The 26,291-nt window shown below is 43.2% G+C and overlaps 1 protein-coding gene and 1 pseudogene across 1 annotated transcript; both read right to left on the bottom strand.

Annotated features, from left to right (window-relative positions):
- Positions 1–12,934: 12,934 nt before the first annotated feature.
- Positions 12,935–13,877, bottom strand: LOC123428958. The gene is made up of 2 exons (XM_045113039.1): positions 13,610–13,877; positions 12,935–13,498 (listed from the first exon to the last, which is right to left on the bottom strand). Exons 1-2 carry the CDS (start codon positions 13,829–13,831, stop codon positions 12,935–12,937), a joined length of 786 nt encoding a protein of 261 aa, XP_044968974.1. The 5' UTR covers positions 13,832–13,877.
- A 9,381-nt stretch (positions 13,878–23,258) lies between these two features.
- On the bottom strand, positions 23,259–25,662 carry LOC123428957 (annotated as a pseudogene).
- Between the last annotated feature and the right edge of the window lie 629 nt (positions 25,663–26,291).

Here is a 26,291-nt window from a genome sequence, read left to right as displayed (position 1 = left end):
TAAAAAGAACCCCTTGTAAATGTCCGTCCCACCCTCTCAAGGCCTGACAAACGGCAGCCTAGGAGTTTTTACTTTTTTTTCATACATATGTTTCTTGAAACGTTTTATCCCTCATAAACCCTTCCTTCAATCTCTCAAGCGTTTTCGTTGTTGGATTTCACGCATTTAGATCTTCAAAACTAAATAGAAGAAAAAACCGTAGCCAGAAACATGACTTTCTTTTTCCTTTTCCATGCTTCTAATGGAAGAAAATATGTGTCTCAAATGGAAAAAATACGTTCTTTTTGCGTGTATCTGTGAAAGCAATTCTGTGCCTACACAAGAAGCAAACTTAAAGGTGTGTTTGATAGCATTCACAACCTAGCATGGTTGTTTTTCTGTGATACATGCTTAGTGTAAACATACTGAGTACATGTTTGATAGTGGTGTATGTGCTGAGACATGTTAAAATGAGACTCTGTTTGGTATCTTGCATCTGTTTAGACATGACAAGTGGTACTGTAGCAACTGTTATTTTTAAATAAGTGAACAAAACATTTCGAAAATGTGGAAAAAATGAAACATGAAAAAATAACATTTTTTGCAAATTTAAATATTTTTGAAATTCTGAAGTTTTTTGGAATTTCAACAAAATTTGGAAGTTTGGTCTTTCTGTTTTTTAAAAAAAGTTGAAAATCTGTTTTTTGATTCAAATTTTAAAAACTCCAAACATTTTTTGAAAATTTGAAGGATTTTTTTTTAATTCTATACTTTTTGAAAATTTCAAGTAATTCTAAAAATCAGGACAGTTGTTGAAAATTTGAAGAAATTTCGAAAATCTGAACAATTTTTGGTATTTTGAACATTTTCTAAAAATTAAATTATTTTTTTGAAATGCTAAACATTTTTGAAACATATTGTCGCTCGCTTTGCTCGTGCATCCTGATCAGCGAACGGCTGTTGGGGTATTCTCTCTTCATGCATGTCAAGAGAGTATTTGGAGTTCGTGGAGACTACCAAACATCAAAAAGTGGATCGAGAAAGGAATTTTTTAGCTTATGGACTCCATCCACTCTACCAAACACACCCTAAGCCTCTCGTGAAAGCAGTTTTTTTTCTATTTCCAAAAGGCACGGTGCCTCTCATGGAAGCAAATATGTGCCTACACAAAAAGCAAACTTTGTGACTCTTATGTTAGCAAAAAAAATGTTTTTCCCTTTCGAAGAGGCACAACTCTACCTCTCACGAGAGCAAATATGTGCCTCTTCGTGGAAGATATTTTTTTCTTAGAAAGACATCTGCCTCTTGTGAAAGTTCAATTGATAATACAATGAAGAATAGTAGATGAATTGAATGAAGCAATCCATCAACACAAACATGCGCATTGAGAGTTGATAATGAATGAAAACCTCTATGGAAAACAATGACATCAACTAGTTCAACAAGGGCATCATCTATTCATCTCCCTCAACGACGACACGCTCTACGCCACCGTGACTGATACGTCTCCATCGTATCTACTTTTCCAAACTCTTTTGCCCTTATTTATTCTTAATGGGGGTGCGGTAAGATGGTGCAGTTCCAAGCAAAGCGTCGTAGCAGATTCTACATGTGAAGCGGAGTACATGGCTGCCTCGGAGGCGGCTAAGGAGGGTGTCTGGATGAAGCAATTCATGACGGATCTTGGAGTGGTGCCAAGCGCACTGAATCCAATAACCTTGTTCTGTGACAACACGGGTGCCATTGCCTTAGCAAAGGAACCTCGGTTTCACAAGAAGTCCAGACACATCAAACGACGCTTCAACCTCATCCGCGACTACGTCGAAGGGGAGGACGTAAATATATGCAAAGTGCACACGGATCTGAATGTAGCAGACCCGCTGACTAAACCTCTTCCACGGGCAAAGCATGATCAACACCACAACTGTATGGGTGTTAGATTTATTACAATGTAATTCGCATGATGATGTGAGGGCTAGATTATTGACTCTAGTGCAAGTGGGAGACTGTTGGAATTATGCCCTAGAGGCAATAATAAATATAGTTATTATTATAATTCCTGTATCAAGATAATCGTTTATTATCCATGCTATAATTGTATTGAATGAAGACTAGTTTACATGTGTGGATACATAGACAAAACACTGTCCCTAGCAAGCCTCTAGTTGGCTGGCCAGTTGATCAAAGATAGTCAGTGTCTTCTGATTATGAACAAGGTGTTGTTGCTTGATAACTGGATCACGTCATTAGGAGAATCACGTGATGGACTAGACCCAAACTAATAGACGTAGCATGTTGATCGTGTCATTTTGTTGCTACTGTTTTTAGCGTGTCAAGTATTTGTTCCTATGACCATGAGATCATATAACTCACTAACACCGGAGGAATACTTTGTGTGTATCAAACGTCGCAACGTAACTGGGTGACTATAAAGATGCTCTACAGGTATCTCCGAAGGTGTTCGTTGAGTTAGTATGGATCAAGACTGGGATTTGTCACTTCGTGTGACGGAGAGGTATCTCGGGGCCCACTCGGTAATACAACATCACACACAAGCCTTGCAAGCAATGTGACTTAGTGTAAGTTGTGGGATCTTGTATTACGGAATGAGTAAAGAGACTTGCCGGTAAACGAGATTGAAATAGGTATACAGATACTGACGATCGAATCTCGGGCAAGTAACATACCGAAGGACAAAGGGAATGACATACGGAATTATATGAATCCTTGACACTGAGGTTCAAACGATAAGATCCTCGTAGAATATGTAGGATCCAATATGGGCATCCAGGTCCCGCTATTGGATATTGACCGAGGAGTCTCTCGGGTCATGTCTACATAGTTCTCGAACCCGCAGGGTCTGCACACTTAAGGTTCGACATTGTTTTATGCGTATTTGAGTTATATGGTTGGTTACTGAATGTTGTTCAGAGTCCCGGATGAGATCACAGACGTCACGAGGGTTTCCGGAATGGTTCGGAAACGAAGATTGATATATAGGATGACCTCATTTGATTACCGAAAGGTTTTCGGAGTTACCGGGAATGTACCGGGAATGAGGAATGGGTTCCGGAAGTTCACCGGGGGGCAACCCACCCCGGGGAAGCCCATAGGCATTGAGGGTGGCGCACCAGCCCTTAGTGGGCTGGTGGGACAGCCCAAAAGAGCCCTATGCGCATTGGAAGAAAAATCAAAGAGAAAAGAAAAAAAAGGAGGAGGTGGGAAAGGAAAGAAGGACTCCTCCCACCAAACCAAGTAGGACTCGGTTTGGGGGGGGGGAGACCTTCCCCCTTGGCTCGGCCGACCCCCTTGGGGCTCCTTGAGCCCCAAGGCAAGGCCCCCCCTCTCCCACCTATATATACGGAGGTTTTAGGGCTGATTTGAGACGACTTTTCCACGGCAGCCCGACCACATACCTCCACGGTTTTACCTCTAGATCGCGTTTCTGCGGAGCTCGGGCGGAGCCCTGCTGAGACGAGATCATCACCAACCTCCGGAGCGCCGTCACGCTGCCGGAGAACTCTTCTACCTCTCCGTCTCTCTTGCTGGATCAAGAAGGCCGAGATCATCGTCGAGCTGTACGTGTGCTGAACGCGGAGGTGCCGTCCGTTCGGCACTAGATCGTGGGACTGTTCGCGGGACGGTTCGCGGGGCGGATCGAGGGACGTGAGGACGTTCCACTACATCAACCGCGTTCACTGACGCTTCTCCTGTACGGTCTACAAGGGTACGTAGATCACACATCCCCTCTCGTAGATGGACATCACCATGATAGGTCTTCGTGCGCGTAGGAAATTTTTTGTTTCCCATGCGACGTTCCCCAACAAAGAAAAATTAGAGGAGAATTGTATTCATGCAAATTATAGAATGGGAAATTCATTTCCTAATTCATGTGCATGTGGATGACGTCCTACTTGCTAGTGGTGATGTCAATCTACTCCAGGAGGAGAAAAGCAGTTATTGTCCTTAAAGTTCAAAAGAATATTCTCGGTAGAGTGTCTCTCGTTATAAGTATCGAGATTCACCAAGAAAATAATAAGAGGGGGTATTAGGAATGTTGCATGGACATGATGAGAAAGGTCTCTAAAGTATGCATGCCAGAAAAACCTACGCTTGTTTTTATACTCAAGGGTAATGGAACCGAAAACTATGGTGTTCCAAAAGTTGATGAGAAAAGATTGAAAACGGATATGGTACCATATGTTTCAGCTGTTGGAAGCTCAATATATTACCCTGATACAATTCACGTATATATCCGGGTTGTTTTGGCAATGTCCAGTCCATATAAAGATCAATGGAATGGAGTCAAAGATATCGTCCTCATGCTGAAAGAAATAAGTGCTCTGAAAAGATTGTGAGTACAAAGACAGGACTTGTGAAATGTATAGCGAAATCCACAATTGTCGCTAACTTTCATACTTGGAGTTTTTGTGTGGAAAAGCTCCAAAGAATGACACAATTATCATGAATGTGATGCAAAGATATGTTATAGCTTGATATGAGGCTGAGGGACAGACAAAATGGTTAAGGAGACATGTACCCGGAATTGATAATGGTTGACAACAGCGATAACCATTTAAAGTTTTTCACTCCTATGAAAACAAGTCAAGTGTTGATGCCAAACACACTGACACAGAGTTATGTGTTGAAAAGGAGAAAGTCTGGAATTATGTAGAAATGCTTGAAGCATAAAAGCAACATAAAAGTGTTAGCAAATCTGTTTATTAAAGGCTTACCGCCGAGTGTGTTCGGAGAACACACAATCGACATGGGTTTTATGGTATACTCTAAGATTTCCGGACAATAAAGGGCCCAAGGTTAAATAATTTGTTTCAAAAACAGAGAGGTACGTTGTGGCTGTCTGATTCTATCGGCAATTGAGCTGTGACGATCAAACATGCCCTATGTATTGATCTGTTATGAAACGAGTAAAGTTAAAAGTATATGATGAGATCAAGGGGGAGAATGTTAGATTGATCTCTTTCCCAATGGGCCCAACGGCCCATTGGAGCCTTGACTCACGCCCTGATCGGGGGCGTCCATCCCAAGCAAGGCTGGTGGGGCCCTGTCGCGCAGTGCTATATAGAGGAGGTGGGGACCATGGCACATGACACAAGGTAGTGTTTCCCCACTCCTAACCCTAGTCCGATCTAGAGGGAAGCACTGAAGGGATGGAAAGCCCACCGACGCCACCAGTAACTTCATCGTCGATCTCTCTGCTATCACCGGCCACCGTCACCATGGCCGGCACCGGGACTTCCTCGACTCAAGGTGAAGATATCTCGTGCTCCTCATTCGATCTACCCTACTCATCTAGCCTAGCAGATCCACGGGTTCTATCAGCTCTGCCCTACTTTCAGAGGTTTGAGGCAAGGAGATACTCTTTCTCCTTTGCTTTTTGACCTAGTAGGTGATGCATTATCTACAATTCTGGATAGAGCTAAGGAAGCAGCTGTGGCTAGAAGTTTGGTACCATATTTGATACCAAGGGCTCAAAGTCTCATCCACACAAGGGACAAGCGTGCGTGCCTGGATGCATATCTGTCTCTCGGGCCTCTTGGTGAGATGATCGTGCTGTTGTAACATTTTAATTCAGGTTGGAATTTTCTTTTTGCGAAAATTTGAGGTTGGGTTTTGACCGGGAAATCAGAGGAAGTAGTAGTTAGTGTAAGTACTATTAAGCTTCTGCAAGGAGAAGAACTTGGTATCCATGAAGACCCAGCGGGAGCCGACCAAAGCGGGTGTGATGGGGGCATTGCAGGGGTCGCCCAGCGGCGATGGAGTTCTCCATAGGAGTGAATTGCAAAAAAATAAACACCATATTTTAAATTCAGATTTGGAATTGCCATCATATTCCTTGGGTGTCCTAAACATGTACCGATTAATTTTCTCAATAAAAGCCAATAATCGGTTTGCAACAAATTAATTCAATTCGTGCTATGACATGCCAGGCCCACTAGTCAGTGCCACATGGCAGTAAAGTCAGCACAGACGGTGTTGACTGTTGAATAAGTTGGACATGGGACCCACCTGTCAGCACACTTGTCTCTCAAACTTTCTTCTCTATCTCTTTGGGACATTCACTCGAACAGCTTGTCTGCGCACACAACACAAGCAACTGCGGCAAGCGAAACGAAAATACATGGCCTGGCCAAGACACCACCACACTAGGCCTGGGTAGCATATCCGTCAATCAAGAGATCCATCTTGTCGCGGACAAGCCGGGACCAAGCAACAGTGATATCCACCTGAGAGCCGCAGACCCAACATGTACGCTGACTTATGTTGCAATACTCGCAAGGGAAGTAGATATGACTAGATGTAGAACCATACACCTTTACCACAACATCCAATCCTCCACCACACTCTACCGAGACGACCTTCCTTGACAGAGGCAGGTAACCATCTAGATCAAGCTCATCATATTCTTGGGGAATTCCTTCAAGCAACACAACCTCGTGCATAGCAGCACTACCATCTGCACTAGACGACCAACAAGAAACCTGGACTCCAGATTTGAATGGAGACCCCCCTCCGACAACACGGACTGATAAAATAGTGGCCTGTATCGTACTGGGGAGTCGTTCAAGGCTCAACTTCGCTGTACACAATGGACTGTGAAATGTTAAACATGGAAGCTCACCACTGGGTGCTTTTTTTTTGAAAAGGAGGAAACGAGCCCCCGGCCTCTGCATCAATCGATGCATGCAGCCATATTATTAAAAATCGAAATTAACAAAATAGTTCGAGATAAGCCTGAAAGCTGAAAATAAAATGGGTCTGAAACTAAACAAACTCTTAAGAAATAGCCACATCCGGCGTAACTAATAGCAGACTACGATGCCTATACACCTAGTCTATTACTAGCACGCCATCCAAACCGGTTGAAGATAACCCGTGCGGCCATCTCCCACTGGTTGCACCGAGTACCCATAAGCTTCCTGTTGTCCACAAGACTGAGTGATGACCACGTACGGATCCAGGACGTTGCTCGGAATATGACCTGCAAAAAATTGTTGAATTTCTTACCATTAAATATTATGTCGTTTCTGGTATTCCATATAGCCCACAAAAGAGCACATATCCCTATTCTAATAAGTCTAGATAGTTTAACGTCCACTCCATTGAGTCACGTTGTAAACATTGAAGTGATGCACGTAGGTGGGATCACATTAAAAGCTATTTGGATAGTGCGCCAAAGTAGTTTTGCGAGGGGACAGTCAAAGAACAAGTGTCTGATAGTTTCATGTTGATCACAATAACAACAATTGGATCTACCTCTCCAACTACGCTTAATTAAATTATCTTTGGTTAATACCACACCTTTGTGTAAAAACCACATAAAAATTTTAATCTTTAACGGCACTTTAATATCCCAAATATGCAACGATCTAGCTAAGGGTCCGGAATTAACCAGATCTGTGTACATGGATTTAACTGAAAATACCCCATTGACAGTTAAAGTCCATCTAACGTTGTCTGAATGATCAGATAGTTGTACCTGCATAAGTCTTCTTACCAGATGCATCCATGCCTCCCAACGTACGCCTACTAGAGCTCGCCTGAAGTGCATATTTATAGGTATCGATTGTAAGACTGTGGACACATAGTCCTGCTTACGTTGCGTAATGTTGTAGAGCATGGGATATTGTAAAGCAAGTGGTGAATCCCCAAGCCAAGTATCTTCCCAAAATCTTGTTGAGGTACCATCCCCTTCAATAAATTTCACCCTTTGAAAGAAATTAATCTTTGTCCTCATTAACCCTTTCCAGAAAGGTGAGTCATTGGGTCTAATTGTAGCTTGAGCTAGAGTTCTTGATGTTAGATACTTATTTCTCAAAATTTGAATCCACATACCCTCTGTCTCTGTGGAAATTCTATACAACCATTTGCTAAGCAAACATTTGTTCTTTACTTCTAAATTTTCAATTCCCAAACCCCCCTGGTCTTTGGGTCTACAAATCATATCCCAACGTGCTAGTCTGTATTTTTTTCTTATTCTCATCATTTTGCCAAAAGAAACGAGATCTATAAAAATCCAGTCTTTTCCGTACCCCTACAGGTATCTCGAAAAAAGACAGGAGAAACATTGGTAGACTTGTTAAAACAGAATTTATTAAGACCAATCTACCTCCATATGACATAAGCTTGCCCTTCCAGCAACTTAGTTTCTTTTCAAATCTTTCTGCAATACATTTCCATTCTTTAATTGTTAACCTTCTGTGATGAATAGGGATCCCAAGATAGCTAATAGGTAGAGAACCCATCTCACAACCAAATAGCTGTCGATAAGCGTGTTGCTCTTCTCTTGCCTTCCCAAAGCATAAGAGTTCGCTTTTGTTAAAATTAATTTTCAACCCCGATAGTTGTTCAAAAAGACATAAAATTAATTTCATATTCCTCGCTTTCTCCATATCATGTTCCATGAAAATGATTGTATCATCCGCATATTGTAGAATGGACACACCTCCATCTACCATATGTGGAATGAGACCACCTATTTGTCCTTTCTATTGGGCTCTTTCAATAAGTATTGTCAACATATCTGCTACTATATTAAACAGTATTGGAGACATTGAATCCCCCTGTCTTAACCCCTTATGTGTTTGAAAAAGTTTAGCAATGTCATCATTAACTTTAACTCCGACACTCCCTTTCTGAATAAAAGTGTCAACCTGCTGTCTCCACTTTTCATTAAACCCTTTCATACGTAAGGCTTGTTGAAGAAAGGACCACTTAACTTTATCATAAGCCTTTTCAAAATCCACTTTAAAGATAACTCCGTCTAGTTTCTTTGTGTGGATTTCATGAAGCGTTTCGTGCAAAACAACAACACCCTCCAAAATGTGTCGCCCAGGCATGAACGCTGACTGTGTTGGTTGGACAACTGAATCGGCTATCTTTGTTAATCTATTGGTGGCTGTCTTAGTAAAAATCTTAAAACTGACATTGAGTAAACAGATAGGTCTAAATTGTTGGATGCGCATGGCGTCCACCTTTTTTGGCAACAACGTTATTGTTCCAAAGTTAAGGTGGAATAGCTGTAGCCGACCATTGAATAAGTCATGAAACATAGCCATTAGATCCCCCTTAATAACATGCCAACACTTTTTGTAAAATTCTGCAGGAAACCCATCTGGTCCCGGTGCTTTATTGTGTTTCATTTGTACTATTGCATCATACACCTCTTGCTCTGTGAATCTAGCGTATAGAACCTCATTCTCCTGCTCATTTAGTTGAGGAATATCCTGAACATTGGTTTCATCCAGATAGATCATATTCTCATCTGGTGCACCAAAAAGACTCCTATAATATTCTGAGATATACACCTTTAAGTTTTCATGTCCTATTATAGTTCCCTCATCTTGCTCTAGCTGAGTAATAATCTTCTTTCGATGTTTGCCATTTGCAATCATCTGAAAGAACTTAGTATTATCATCCCCATGAACCACGTTCATCACCTTAGCTCTTAGTGCCCATTTCATCTCCTCTTCTCTCAATAATTTTTGCAATCTAATCTCAGCATCTGTTTTAATATTCGTATCAATAGAATTTAGCTGCGCTGACTCAGCTTTGACGTCAAGTTCATCAATCAGCTTCGTTAGTCTTTCTTTTTCTTTCTTATAAATACCACTTTGATTTTTCGCCCATCCTCTAAGGACTCGGCGCAAATTTCTGATTTTGTTTTGCCAAATTTCCACACTGGCGGATCCACCTAAGTGTGTACCCCATTCCTTTGTAATCAGATCCATGAACCCTTCTCTTTCAAACCAGCTTAGTTCAAATGAGAAGACACTCTTGTTGCCCCTATGATTGGCCTCCCCTGAGTCAACTAGAAGAGGCGTGTGATCTGAGATTGCCCTCTGTAATGCTTGTACCGTGACTAATGGGTATTTTTGCTCCCACTCAACACTAGTAAGAACCCGATCCAACTTCTCATACGTTGGTATCGGTAAAGAATTTGCCCAAGTGTACTCTCTGCCAGAAAGATGAATCTCCCTTAGATTAAGACTCTCAATAACCATATTAAACATCGTTGACCATCGTGTGTCAAAGTTGTCATTATTTTTTTCATCCTGTCTACGAATAATATTAAAATCTCCCCCACCATAATTGGTAACGTTTCATCTCCACAGATTCTCACTAGATCTGCAAGAAAATCAGGTTTGAACTCCAATTGTGCCGCCCCATATACAGCCACTAGAGCCCACTTAAAACCATCAACTTTCGACCTTACACGAAATTTGACGGCGAACTCACCATAAACCACACTCATCACCTCTAGAGTTTCGCATTTAACCCCAAGTAAGATCCCACCAGATCTTCCCCTTGGTGGTAAACAATGCCAATCAAAATCAACCCCTCCTGATAAACTATTTAAAAATTGGGTTGTGAAATTATCTCTCCCAGTTTCTTGTAATGCCATGAAATCCAGATTATATTGTATCGATGCTTCTCTAAGGAACCTTTTTTTAGCCAAGTCCGCCAGACCTCTGCTATTCCAAAAAATCCCTTTCATAATTCATCATGAAATTTTTTCTTTTGTTTAACTCTCGCACTCCTCCTAACCGCTGATTCAGGATACACCTTCCTTTTCCAAGGTCTCCTAGTTTTTTCGTGAATACTTTTAAAGTCATTATGTGTATCCAAAGGTTGTGAATGATTCTCCGCATCTGAAGGGGCCATATACCCCTCCAAACCCATATCATCCACATCGTCTACTTGCCTGTCTATATGAAAAATGATATCACATAATGTTTGAAGTCCAGCACCTCCTAAGTCACTCATATCTGAATCATTCATAGGTTTAACCGCTGCTAGATTTTTGATAAACTCTATGGTTCTGTCAACTTCTAAATCAAGAATATCATTGATGGACTTAGCTATAGTTTTACTAGATGTACCCATAGAAACTCCTATGTCACTAGCATTATTCAAGATTTTAGATTCGGATAATTTTAAAATAGATGCAGTCTGATCAATAGACAAACCTGAAGTTGTTTCAGCATCTCGTAGTTTTGCAGCTCGCATAGCACGACCTATCAACATATCATCAACATCAGGCTTCTCCTGAATACGTTGACTGAAACGTGTATCACATGATGTAGGATCCGGGACCCCCCCAAACGAGATCACATCATCATTAGTAATCTCATTTTGGGTCTTCCCTGTTACCACAGAATCAAAGTGCTGGTCAGAATTTGTTTCTTCAACAAGGTTATCGTACTTAGAAGATATCACTTGTTGCTTACTGTTCAAAAGGCTATGGGAAGAGACAGGAGTAGAAGGCCGACTCGCCTCCTGCTTGCTATCCCGCATGATCGAAGGCTCATCCCTCTCAGTAGGTGATGTCGGAGAAATTTGACAGCACGCCTGCTGCGTGTTATCGTGCTCAAGCATATGCAGTGGCTCAGCCCTCCTAGCCAGCGGTACTGCAGAAGATGTTTTTCTGTTCTCCTTAGTAATCAAATGCGTGGATACTTCCAGCTTAGATGTGGAGACCGATCTTTGAATTGAAACAAAAGGGGCTTGCTCATTCGCCGCCTTTTGAACAAACTCACTGCCAAGATTATATGGTGTACTCGTGACATCAAAAGAACCAAAACGTAGTGTCTCCATGGGTAATTTTGATGTAGAAGATGCACCCCCAATAAGTGGTTTCTCTTTATTAGAAGAGGCATGAGGATTAGTGTTATCCCTTGACTGATCGGAATGTTGATCATTCGCATCCTCATGATCTTTGTCCCTATCCTCCCCATCGGCCATGAGGATATCATCATCATTTGGCTCATTTTGTGGCACCTTCTCGACCTCCACCTCAAGGTCATAGTGCACACCATCATAAGACCACGGAGCAAAATCAGGAATCTGGTCAACATCAAGCACCATCACAAGCAATCTGGCTATCCCCCTCTTGCGTGTAAAAGGCATATCTACTTTGTCAGTCTTCCCAATCAACGAACCAAGGCTCCATACGATTAGGAAATCATTAAGCAGAATTTCTGGAATACCTGCGAATCTGATTCAAACCTTCTGCAACCTAGTACCCTGCGGTGCTGGTTTTATGCATTCCTCAAACTCAAGTAAACACTTGCTGCCACTAACCTTACTTACCCCGAAAGTGAGTAGACGTTGAAGATCCTCTCTTCTAGGAAACTCAACTTGGTAGGTATTGTGCTCCACCCTTATTGGTTCCCAATTGTATGCCTCCGAAACAAGCCTTCTCATCTGTTGAGAGACTTGCTCAGCAGTCAAATCCCCATTCGTAACTTTGACGAGACCCGTTGTTGAGCTCTCTAGACGAGGTGGAGTTAGAACTGAAGTGGAACCTGGTGTCTCAAAAAACATTAGTTTGCTATGGCAAACCCCATAGATACTCATGACAGGCTTAGGAGCTAAAAGTAATGGGCATGCCGTATCAATATGCCCAGGCTTTTGACAGATATCACACAAATCCGTGGTGCAATCCACAACGAAGTGTCCGGGTATCCCACACCTATAACATGTCAATTTTTCTTTTTTGCGAGCCGCCTTGTTGGCTCACGCTACTTCCCTGTCCTCCATCGTTATTTGTTGTGTGGGCGGGGTGCCATATCCCCCCCCCCCCCCGTCCGCTTGGGTGACTTCCTTCCATATCGGCCCAGAGTTGTTCCGCCCATAGTTGCGTACTCCGCCCCCGCCTCTTTGCCGGAAATTAGATCCGCGTGCTCCTTCCACAAAATTGCCTTCGGGTGGCTGGAAGGGACGATGCCATTGATTGGCTCCTCCCCCAGGACCTCCTCCGGCTTTCCAATTGGACCGACCACCACCTGGACCACCGGCAAACTCGTTCCAATGATTTACATAACCTCTGTGTCCATGGAATCCACCTCCGCCACCGCGATTATGAGCTCCAGGACCACCTATTCCAGCACCAGCAGACCCGCGCCCCTGACCAGCAGGCACCGTAGCTCGGTTAATCTCCCGCGCGCCAGCCACCACTGGAGCAGCTACCCCAGCAGCAGGCCCTGCCGCCGCAGGTGCAGTAGCCGCAGGCGCAGTCCCAGCGGACGCACTCGCCGCAGGCGCAGACGGCCCACCTTGCCTCGCCGCCATTGTAGCCAACGCAGGAATACGCCTGGATGTACCAGAACGCGACAGGAACCCTGGGATCGCCTGTCTGCTCACCCCGATATTCCCGATCGTGCCCCACGGTCGTTATAATCACGAGGAGAATCACCCGACAATGGACCTTCCGTAACCACGTCGGTAACCACATCAATCTCGGCAAGAGTCCTACACGGAGACTCTGGTATCTGATGTATTTGTACAACGGACTGGGCCATATACCCAGGCATGCTAGAGGAAGCTCGCTGCTGGTTGCTACCTCGTAGCGGCTGCTAGCACATATCAATTTTCTATCATTGAGCCCATCACCTCTAGGATCACAGCCATCATGTACTCTTAGTTCGACTTCAAAATCAACAGGGTCCTTGGCTAGAATAGCACGAGACGGGCCAGTCAAGCGCAGAGAAAAATCCTGCAAACATTAGATCATCATTATATTTAAATGGAATGTATTGCTCAAGAAGAAAATTACTACTCTACTTACAAGAAGTGAAGAGAAAAACTGAAATACAACAGTGCATACATTTTCAGATGTGAGTACTTGGCACATAATACTTGACCGAGAGAAGAGAAGGTTGCGGTTGTGGTCCACGGTGTCTCGGGCAGCTATCACACCATACACATTGAGTGGCCACTTCAGGTCGTCACTTAGTCCTGTAATTTTGAAGGAATAGATCTGCAAGGTGCTCTCAATGACAGCGGCACGGGGCGGGATGATACCGGGTATGCAGTGCGTAAACTGCATGGGACTCAATGTGGCTGCAACACAAATTAAGCAAAGACAAAACAAATTTCTTGAGATATGCATACAACAAACAGACTAAGCAAATAGAGTCTGAGTAAGCAATTTTCTTACATGCATAGAGCAAACATAGACTTGTTTTTTAAAAACTTTACTAATTTAAAACCACAATATTCCAACATGTGGGCAAGTAATACTACAATTTCTTAAAACCATGGCTTTTCTCAGTTTTACAAAAACTACAGAGATGTTTGGATGGTGATGTTTTACCATAGTTTTGACTGATTGTTACGGTGGATCACATCTGAACCTAACTTAGCTTGGAGCTACACGGCCAATTAGCGACTTCTAACAGCCGCTGGGCTGCATGCACCCACCATGCACGCCGTCAGCACGTCAACAACTACTCCCTCCTGTCAGGTTCAGCACAAGTGCAGAAACAGAGTTCAGTACATTCAGTTATCCAACGGTGCAGATTCTCTCCTTGTGTACCGCTTCGTCGAGAACCGTAGGATAGTTACTGTGTCTCGTCCATTGTCGGACTGTAGCTTTCTACCCCTTTTCGGTAAAACCTCTAAGCCTATAAATAGCTGCCGGGATGTGGCTAGCTGGACAGGAATTGATCTTTTCTCCTTGTCTGAGAACAAGCATATACTGGGAATATACTAGCTCGGGCGAACTTTCCCCTTTCTCTCCCCAAATACGTCTCGATAGTTCATCAGGTCCTGACATAATTGGTATTCAGAGCAACAGATCTTCGGCCACAAGATGATAGAGTGATAGATTCCCCTCCCGATCCATGATTCCCACCCTTTTCCCACCCTGTTAGAGGAAGATCGGTTTAGCTATGGCGGCGTAGGTGGCGGTGTTCAACTCCGGCAGAATTCTGGTGGTGTTGGTGGCGGTGTTTTCATTCGGGCATAAATCGGCCGAGCAGGAGTGGTTGATCGAACACACTGTTTGATCTGTAAAATTCCATGTCCTTGCACTGATTTGTATGCTTCAGGAGGCGTGGATCTAGGCGGCGGCAGGATCTGAGTTGTCGGGACGGGTTGCTGATTTATTCAGTGGTAAAATTCCTAACCTGTGACTTAGATCGAGGAGATGGGACGCAAAGCAGCTTTAGATGATGCTGATGTGCAAGAAATCTTGTCCTTAAGGGATGAATTCGGTGCTCTGCAAAAAGACAATGCTAGCCTGCGCAGTGATGTGTCCAAGTTGCAGGAAGACATGCATTCCATCGATTCCAAGCAAGGTGATATCTCAACACATGTGGGCAGTATTGAGAAAGCAGTGTTAGATCTGAGTAAACAGCTGTCAGCTATCAGTCAGTCCTTGCAAACATTGATTCCACAGGGAGGACAAATTGGAGGAGCCACTAATATAGCCAGTTCTAGTCAGATAGTTCGCTCCCCTACTCTGCACCAAGAAGATATACAAGAGCAACAGTTGAGAAAGGAATTCTTGAGGAAGCAGTTGGAGTTGGAAAAGGAAAAAACCAAACAGCTGGAAGAGATTCAGACACAACAGTTACCACCTCTGAAGGTACATAGGCAAACTTTTCTTCCTGGGTATGACAATCAATAGAGGACAGATCATGTGAGTGCTATGGGCACACCTGCAACAGCAAGAGATGGTGGTCATACCCCTGTTTTCAACAAATATTACCAAACCAACAGAGACAGACAGATGTGGCAGGGTTATTGTAGGAATTATGAGAATGACATGCAAGCTCAGTTCATGAAATCTATGACAAAAGGCCCAAAACTGGATTTCCCTAGATTTGATGGAACAGATCCAGTAGGGTGGATAAGGCAGTGTAACAAGTACTTCCAGATGTCAGCAGCTCCTGAAGAATATAAAGTTTCTCTAGCACAGCTCTATGTTATTGATGAAGCTCACACATGGCTAAGAAGATCTGGAATTCTTAAGAAACAACTGACTTGGAAACAATTCTGTGCTGAACTAATCAAGAGATTCTCTGCCCAAGGTTCTTATGACTTAACAGAGAAGTTTAACTCTGCAAAGCAAGGGAACAACACTGTACCTGAATATACAAAACTGTATGAGGATTTAATGGCTGATGTGCAAGAAGAAAACCCTGAACTTAATGAATTATGGTTTGTGAGATGCTATGTTAATGGCCTCAGAGAAGGAATCAAGTTCCAAATCAGACCATTGAGACCACAATCTCTCACTGATGCTTATTGGCTGGCCAAGGATGTGGAACCTTGTCACCCTCCTCTTCCTAGCTTCACTAAAAGAACTGGGTTAGCATATTCCAATTTCTATCAAAAGCCTAACAGCAGCAATGTGGCACAAAAAATTTCTTCTGTATCTACTGCTTCTAGATCACAAACTACAACAAAACAACCTGATACTTATCCAAAAATCAGGAAGTTCGAGTGTTGGAGATGTGGTGATAAGTGGATGCATGGTCATAAATGCAAATTAGTTCCTAATGTCCATTTGATGCAACCAGAAATAGAAGAACCAATGCCACAAGATATGGAAGAGGTAAACAATTAGGAGCCTCCTGAAAACTTATCTGAAGGAGAGCAAGCTATGTTTATTTTTGCCTTTGCTATGGGTCATCAAATGACTGTTCCTACTCCTACTGTGGTGATTCACATCAATGGAAAAAGAGCTGTTGCATTACTTGACTCTGGTAGCACATCTTCTTTCCTCAACCAAGATTTTGCAATCCAGGCTAATTGCCAGTTGTTACCAGTTAAGCCAAGAACTATTTCTGTAGCTGGGGGAGGAACCTTGATCTCTGATGCAGTTTCACCAAAACTGTGAATTTCAGTTGGGTAAACTTAAACTACAACACAATTTCAGAATTATATCACTTCCAAGTCATGATGCTATCCTAGGATATGACTGGTTTACTGCTGTTAGTCCTGTTTCTTTTGATATACCCAAGCAACAATTCAGTTTTACTGTACAAGAACAACAAACAGTTACTACTGCCATGTTTACAAATGCTACCAATGTGAAGGAAGTGAAATCTGAGAAAATGAACAAGCTGTTGGACAAAGGAGTGGAAGTGTTCTTATTGCAATCCAGAATATCATGATGAGTGCACCTGAGGGTTGCAAAACTACACCACAAGTGCAAAAGCTACTAATAGAGTATGCTGATCTGTTTGAAGAACCTAAGACCCTTCCACCCCCAGAGAACACTGGATCGCACCATTCCTCTAGTTCCAGGGGCCACTCCTCCTCAGTGTAGGCCTTATAGAGTGCCCCAACACCAGAAACAAGAAATGGAGGAGCAGATCAAGAAGTTACTGGCTGCTCATTTTATCAGGCATAGCCAGAGTCCTTATGCAGCCCCTGTTATATTAGTTAAGAAAAAGGATGGATCTATGAGACTCTGTACTGATTTCAGAAGGCTCAATGCTTTAACAGTTAAAAACAGATTCCCTATACCCGTGATAGAGGATCTGTTAGATGAGTTACATGGAGCTGCCTACTTCTCTAAGCTAGACCTTAGATCTGGTTATCATCAAATCAGAATGAAGCCTGAAGATATACACAAAACTGCATTCAGGACATTTTTGGGTCATTTTGAATATTTGGTGATGCCTTTTGGATTATCAAATGCTCCTGGCACTTTCCAAGAACTTATGAACACAATATTTGCTCCATACTTGAGGAAGTTTGTGTTAGTTTTCTTTGATGATATTCTGATATTCAGCAAAAATCTCAAGGAACATATGGAACACATCAAGATTCTTTTGGAAACATTAAAGGAACATAGCTTGTTTGCCAAACTATCTAAATGTGTTTTTGCTGCTCAGCAAGTGGAATACCTGGGTCATATCATTTCTGCTGAAGGAGTAGCTACTGACCCAAAGAAAATTTCTGCTATTGCAGAATGGCCTATGCCTGATACAGTCACTAAGCTCAGAAGCTTTTTGGGCCTAGCTGGGTATTACAGGAGATTCATAAAAGGATATGGATTAATATGTAGACCCTTGCATGATGTGCTCAAAAAGGGCAACTTCTCCTGGCAATCAGCACAAGAGGCAGCCTTCAGACAGTTACATCAAGCATTGATTTCTGCTCCGGTATTAGCACTACCTGATATTTCTCAACCTTTTGTATTGGATACTGATGCTTCTGGCAAAGGTATTGGAGCTGTGTTAATGCAACAAGGAAGACCCATTCCTTATTACAGTGCTGCATTATGCCCTAGAAATGCTGCACTATCCACATATGAAAAAGAAGCTTTAGCTATTCTGGAAGCTTTGAAAAGATGGAGACACTATCTATTGGGCAATAATCTTACTATCAAAACAGATCAGCAATCTTTAAAGTTTATCACTGATCAAAAGTTGACCGAAGGAATCCAACATAAACTGATGATGAAGTTGCTGGAATTCAATTTCACTATCCAGTATAAGAAAGGAGTGTACAACAAAGTAGCTGATGCTCTTTCCAGAGTACTTCCTGGATGTATGGCTATTTCTACAGCTACTCCTATGTGGGCTGAGGAATTGTTGGACAGCTACCAAACAGATGCTGACAGTAAAAACTTGTTGGAAAAATTACTCTTACAGCCTGATCACAAATATGGTGATTATTCTCTTCATTCAGGTATCATCAGATACAAAGGGAAAGTACTAGTGGGGAATATTCCACCCTTAAGAAACAGATTGTTAGCAGCATTACATAGTTCCCCAGTAGGAGGACACTCTGGAAACAGGGAAACTTACCAGAGAGTGAAATCAATTCTGTATTGGCCTAGGCTTAAGAAAGCAGTGGAAGAATTTATTGCTGCATGTCCTATATGTCAAAGAGCTAAGCATGAGAATTGCCTCCAGCCAGGATTACTTGACCCCTTACCTGTGGCAGACCTAGCTTGGCAACACATATCTATGGATTTTGTGGAAGGGTTGCCAATATCAAAAGGATATGATGTGATCATGGTAGTGGTGGACAGATTTAAAAAATATGCTCATTTCATTCCACTGTCACACCCTTATACAGTCCTAAGTGTAGCTCAAGCTTTTGTGGATCAGATTATTAGGTTACGTTACGTGGCCCACCTAAACTGATTATCTCTGACAGAGATCGAATTTTCACAAACAAGTTATGGAAGGACATATTTGCTGCCTTGAAAGTGGAAATGAGATATAGCACTGCTTATCATCCTCAAACAGATGGCCAAACAGAAAGAATTAATCAGTGTTTGGAAACATATTTGAGATGTATGTCTACTACTGCTCCTAGCAAATGGGCTTCTTGGTTAGCATTAGCTGAGTTTTGGTACAATTCCACCTATCATACCAGTCTCAAAATGCCACCATTCCAAGCTCTTTATGGCTATCCTCCTCCTCTCATTAGTGAGTTAGCTATTCTTGGTCCTGAAGCTGGGGAGGCACTAGATTTTCTGACAGCCAAACAACACATGTTGGATCAACTAAAAAATAATCTGGTGCAAGCTCAAAACAGAATGAAGAAATATGCTAATATGAAAAGAGTGGAGAGGTCTTTTGAAGTGGGAGATATGGTTTATCTCAAGATGGCCCCTTACAGGTTGGCAGCTTTTGGGTTCAGAGGAGCACTTAAGCTACAATACAAGTTTTATGGTCCCTTTCTTGTCATACAAAAGGTGGGCAAATCAGCTTATAAATTGCAGTTTCCTGATCATGTTAAGATCCACCCTGTCTTTCATGTCAGTCAACTAAAGAAACATGTGGGTTCTCAGTCCATTCCTAGTCCCAATCTACCTATGGTCAATCAAGATGGGACAATTAAAACAGGGCCTGCGGGAGTTCTTCAAGTCAGACAGATTCCAAGGCAGAACTTGCCAGTGGTACAATGGTTAATCCAGTGGGAGAACTTGTCACCAGAAGAAGCAACTTGGGAGGATGCAGATTTTATCAAATACACCTTCCCTGAATTTTTCAAAACAACAACCCTCCAGTGGCGCCAAGAGGCTACAACACCGTGAGGACACGTTGTGTTCCAGAAGGGGGCAATGTCAGGTTCAGCACAAGTGCAGAAACAGAGTTCAGTACATTCAGTTATCCAACGGTGCAGATTCTCTCCTTGCGTACCGCTTCGTCGAGAACCGTAGGATAGTTACTGTGTCTCGTCCATTGTCGGACTGTAGCTTTCTACCCATTTTCGGTAAAACCTCTAAGCCTATAAATAGCTGCCGGGATGTGGCTAGCTGGATAGGAATTGATCTTTTCTCCTTGTGTGAGAACAAGCATATACTGGGAATATACTAGCTGCCGGGATGTGGCTAGCTGGATAGGAATATATCAAATTAGAGGAGACACACTAAGTACTGTCACTACGGTGTTTGCTCCTGAGTTGTGACCAACTTTGCCATCCAACAAGAGTATGGCTTCTGATTTTTGTACTGCCATACCAACAAACCAAGCGAAATTAACAGATCAGCTAGCCGGCCTGAAATTGCTGATTAATCTAAGCAGGAGATACATGATTGGTCAAGGTTCATCCATCGACCAGATCAAAGTAATACAATCATTTGTGGCATGCATGTGCATCTGCAGCAAAAACTATGGAGCCTAAAGCCCTAAACCTATAGAATTGAGTAAGCTGATTTCTTGAGAGATGCATAGCACAGAGCAAAGAGACTAAGTAAATAGAGTTGAGTAAGTTATATAATTAAGCTGCAGCATATATGCATGTTGTACTTACTTTTATCTTTGAATTCACCACACTGACCCGGCTTGCTGCCACTCGAGTATTCCCAGGCTGTACGGTAGCCTGCAAAGAATCCCAGCTGGTTATCCATCCGTTCTTTAAGTTGCTCAGTTGGGGATTTCGCTTCCTGCTCGTCTGCGTGTTCCTCCTCCACAATGGGCTCCTTGTGCTCCACAATGCACTGCTCCTCCTCCACAATGGGCTCCTTGTGCAGCAGCTGCTTCCTCTTTGCCTCCCTATTCGCCTTCCTCTGCTTGCTCCTCTCCCTCAGCCACTCCCTCTCCCTCTCTGCCTTCCTTTCTGCTTCCATCTCCGCCTCCCTCTACTCCATCTCTGCATGCCTCTTGGCCTCCCTCACCCTCTCATCCTCCTGCTCATCCTCCTCTGTAATCATCATTGCCAACTCCTTTCTGTAACAGCAGGGTCTGGCCAGGATATTGGAGGAGAGATGCAAGAAGTCATGGGCCAGCATCATCTTCCTCACCGCCTGCTGCCTCCTCGTCTCCTCCTCCTCCTCCTCTTCCTGCTCCTCCTTTCTTTCCATCTTCTCGGTGATCTTGTCAGATGCAACATGTGCATCCTCCTCCTTGTATTGCTGCTGCTGCTTCTTTTTCTTCTTCTTCTCCTTCTCCTTCTTCCGCATCATACCCTTCTTCTTCTTGTCCTCCTCATCCTTCTCCTTCTCCTTGTGCTGTTGTTGCTTCTTCTTCTTCTCCTTGTCCTTCTTCCTCATCATCTCCCTCTTCTTCTTCTCCTCTTTCCTCTCCTCCTCCTTCCTCTCCTCCGCTGCCTCTGCTTCCTCCACCATCACCTTCTCCATGGCCAGCTCTGCAGATTTGTAGAAATCCTTGGAGGTTTTCATCAGTTTGGAACTTTGGATGATATGCTAACCAGCTCGTCAGCCTTGTACAACGGGATATGGGAATTGGAAGTGGACAGAAAATGCGACATGGATAACATCCGGTGGCCCAAACCCTCGATATCCTCCAAGATACCTTCACCCAAGGGTTCATTGCAGTCCACCTTGACCTTGTCCCGGACGGAGAACGACGTTGCTGTTCCAGAGATCTCGTCCAACCAGCGAGAAATTCCGGGGGTAAGAGACCCGATCAAGTCCTTGCGCTCGCGCTCCAGGGATGTGATCTCCGCCATCAGAGTCGATAACTCAGGGTCAGACTGAATATCTGAGTTGGCAAAGGAGGAGCTGGTGCCCATCTTCTTGTCCCCAACACCGTTCATCTCCAAAGCCTACTCGAGCTGCCGGGCAATCTTCAAAGGGGACGAGGGTTTGTGGTGGCGGCGGCTGACGAGAAGAGAGTGAGGATGGAGGGGAAAGAAGACCCAAGCAAGCTCAGCCCGGCTCCACAAGTGTGGCCCAGTTCTCCGCTTGCCGGCCCGTTCAAGAACCTCCATGCCCCTTATTATTTTGAGGATTTTTCCTTTTCCTTTTTCTTTTCATTTCTTTTATTTTCTCAACTTCATTTTTTTAAGAAAATTTAATCATTTTTAAGAAACAAATTTAACGTGTTTGGGTAAGTTACTTTTTCCCATTGTAATTTTTATAGAGAAATTTAAAAAATGCTGGAATTTCGAAAAAAGTTTCAGCTTTCCAAATTTACACACAAATACAAAAAATGTTCATGTTTTCAAATTTGGTCAACAATTTTGAAAAAACTTTGGAAAATTTCATTTTTTTACTATTTTGAAAAATGTAACTTTCAAAATGTTCTCATTTTCAATTTTTGTTGCAGTTTTCAGAATATGTCTGCATTTTAGAAAACGTCGTTCATAATTTCATGAATTATTCTCGTTTTCAGTTTTATTACCTTTTCCAAAAATTGTTTGCATTTTCACAAAATGTTCATAGTTTCGATAATTTGTCCACAATTTTCAAAATGTTCTCGTTGAAAAAAATATTTACTGTTTTCAAAAGAAAGTTACACGTGAAATTTCAATAAAGTTTAAATCTGTTGCTGCATATATACATTGAGCTTCTATTTTAGTTATATTTTAGACACAAATTCTGCAAAATTATAGTGGTGAGCGTTCGAGTTCGTAAGCATGAGCTCCTTGGTTTGATCACTCACTAGGGTTCGTATTTGAGAATTTTCACCGAAGTTTTGCCGTCGCTCCTTGTTTCTTAAAGTGTTGTGCTGCAATTCTAGCACAAGATCTATTAGGCCCTTTCCAGTGCTCCATGGTGGATAGGTGCTAAGCATGCCACATAAGCAAAAAAATGACATGTCATAGCAATTAAGGAGGAAAGAGAACACCTTGATGACCCCAGAAAGAACCAATGTCATATACGTGAACCTAGGCAAACCACTTAAATAAAAGAAGATGAACAATGCATGAGAGAGTTTAGGTGTTAAATCATTAAATAGAGTGAGCTTATCAACAACAAGTTAAGCACCTATGCATTGGAAAATTGAGTTGCTAAGCTATTTAGGCCCAGTTCTTTTCACCCTGGATTCTAGAGAATCAGGATTATGGAAAATTCTCCCAGAATCTGTGGTCGAGTTCTTTTCAGAGATTGTAGTTTGAGATTCTGGAAAGTGTTGTGTGTTGAAATGTCTGTACTGCCCTTAGATAGAAGTTGTTTGCTGAATTGTTAACACTCTGTTGTTTCTAACAGTGACGAAAGTGTATTTTACGAATGGCATAAAAATTGCTAAATATTACAATGGGTGTAAAGTTTTGTTCATGACGGCAAGTGCATAAACTAAAAAAAGACAATACTCTCAAGGTACAAGACTAACAGCAATCGCCTCACGTGTTGCGTTCATGGTACCATCATCTTCTGGTGGTAGAGCGTTGGCACCTGTAAACGGCAATGGAGGTTGCACGTATGCATCATTGTCAAACTTGTCGAAATGCTCATCACGTAACTTGCTATCACGGATCCAATTGTGGAGACACATGCATGCAGTGACAATCATTTTTTGGGTCTCCGGTTTGTACCGAGGTATGCCTTAGAGAATTCTCCATTTCATCTTCAGAACACCAAATGTTCTTTCGATGACATTTCGCAAAGAAGAATGTCGATGGTTGAATGTCTCATATCTCCCAACTGGTTGGTGTTGTTGGAAATATAGTACATGGTATCGTTGCCCTTTGTATGGTGCTAGATAACTAACCTTGTTTGGATATCCGGAGTCGACAAGATAATATTTATCTACAGTAGGACATCAACATAAGACATTATAAATTTATAGCATACCATGTATATTACTATATGGGCACATGAGAGATATTACCTGTGGGGGGTTGTGGAAAGTGATCATAACGAACTATGGCATCGCTCCATACACGTGTGTCATGAACAGATCCGGGCCATCCGGGAACAACAAACGTGAACCTCATATCAAAATCACACACTGCCATAACATTTTCACTTGTGTAACCTTTTCTATTCCTGTGTTGGGGCTCCAACTCTTTGGGAACAATTACCTTGATGTGTGTTCCATCAATGGCTCCAATAGCATGTTGAAAATGAGGCCAAAACTTTGTTTTTGTAAGTACTGGGTGCGGTTCAGAGAAAGTCGGATCAATTGGTCTAATGTAATCGCCAGCCATGCGGTCTACACACTCCAAAACCTCGTGAAATTTTTGTTAATGACTGAACGACTATGTGCAAACCGATCTGCGACATTATGAGTGGTTTGACATGTACCGACAGTCCATAAAAATTGTGCCAGTGCCTCTTTTGATGATATGTTGGAAGTTGGCTCAAGCCCATAGCTCTGAACTAGCAGAAAGGTAGCATAGAAATGCTCATCACTTCCTGGTTTTGCACCATCCGCTTCCACCATGGTCATCATGTGTTGAATCTCTTGTCTTGTTTGATCCACACTCTCCTCTGGCTCCCTCTTCTCCCTTGCCCTCTCCTCTGCCTCCCTCTTATCCCTTGCACTCTCCTCTGCATCCCTCTTGTCTCTTGCACTAAAGAGATCCACCATGCGTACAAAAGCCTCATTTTTAGCATTCTCACCTGCCCACTTATCATTCATCTTTGGACTTGGCGAGTAAGGAGACGCCTCTTCTTCCCACTCTTTCCTCGATTTTGAATAGGGGTAACTTGGCAATCCTGACTTTCACACCCTGAGTCATCCTCAAAAATAATTCGGGAGGGATCACCTTGATAAGAGGGAGTTGGCACCCTCGCATGCTCATTTGTGACACAACAATTATCGAAAACCTCTGACATTTTTTCCTCCTCCCCTAGTGGAGCATACCGGAACTTGGCAGCTTCCGGATGTGCCTGTAATCATAACCCACCACATGTTAATATCAAAGTGAAGCAACATGACTCATTATTTAAAAATGACATGACAAAAACAATACCTTTATCTCCAATGCCCACCACTCATTTGTAGCAGCAATAGTCTTCGTATGCTCATCTCTTCCTAGGCCAGATGCTTGCTGGATCAATGTCTTCCATGTATTGTAGTCGCTCCTACACACACTCCATCTATTTTTGATTTGCCGGGTTGAATAGTTTCTTCCGGAGCGTTCATTGAACTTTTTATGCAAATTAGCTTGTCCTATGTCCCACAAAAAGCTGCCGCTGCGATTATTTCCTCAAACCTCCTCTACGCAAGCAGTCATATAAATTGTATGAGCAGCACTATCCCAATTTGCTTTGGGCTCTTTAACTTTCTCCATCTACCATTATTATTCAACATTACCACATTAGCATTGACAGCAGGAAACATTGACAGCACTATCTAGCAATACATTATCTGTTTACAGGGAAGAAGAACGAAGCTCACAGCGGGGTGGGGCAGACTGCAGGGTGGGTGGGGCGGGGCCTGGCCGGCCGGAGGCGGGGCGGGGCGGGGCCTGGCCGGCCGGAGGCAGGGCGGGGCGGACGGCTGCGGGGCGGGGCGGGGCCGGCCGGCGGCGGGGCGGGGCCGGCCGGCGGCTGGGCGGGACAGGGCCGGCCTGAGGAGCAGGGCGGAGGCCGGCCTGACGAGCGGGGCGACGGGGCCTGCCGGCGGCGGGACGACGGGGCGAGCGGGGCGACGGGGCGGGGCCGGCCTGAGGAGCGAGCGCAGATGCGGCCTGAGGAGCGAGCTCAGATGCAGAGGCGAGGTGGGGAGCGAGCGCAGATGCGGGGCGTTTTGGTTGACTGCTCGATGGCATTTTGCGTGTAATTACGTGGTACAATAGGGGTATGGTATTAATCCGAAAGGTTTTCTTTTGTGGGACTCGGTAGAATCTTGAGATTGTGGGAGAAACCAGGTTTTCCTCAGATTTTGAATTGCACTGAGATTCTGCAGAATCTGATTCAGATTTTGGTAGTTCATTCGAGTTCTTTTGGCTCGGGATTTTCGGGACTGAGATTCTATAGAATCTGCTCAAAAGAACTGGGCCTTAATGCTCTTAGCACCACATCTTAGCACATTTGCACAGGGGCGTACCCACGTTGTGCTACCCGGGGTGCACAGGACACCTAGTGCAAAATGTTTTCTTTGTAAATTTCATGCTAAATATAGTGTGTGACACCTCGTCTTTAGATGAAATTTATGAATGATCATATGCTAGGACACCGGGTCATTTTCTCTCTAGGTCTACTCCTGCATTTGCATTGGAAGTACCCTTATGTCGCAGAGGCTAGAACAACCGGCACACCACTTTCAAGTCACGTGTTCGAAACCTAGTGCGGCCGTGTGCTGTTTGACGTAAGGAGCATCACATAGGAGCTCCCTTTATTTTGCCTCAAAAAAATGTTTTTTTACTAAAATAAATACAGGCTCTTATCATTTTTCTTA

This window comes from Hordeum vulgare, chromosome 2H, assembly GCF_904849725.1.
Source record: "Hordeum vulgare subsp. vulgare chromosome 2H, MorexV3_pseudomolecules_assembly, whole genome shotgun sequence".
Classification (NCBI taxonomy): Eukaryota; Viridiplantae; Streptophyta; class Magnoliopsida; order Poales; family Poaceae; genus Hordeum; species Hordeum vulgare.
The sequence above is the reverse complement of the archived record's forward strand: the minus strand, read 5'-3'. Positions and strand labels throughout refer to the sequence as shown.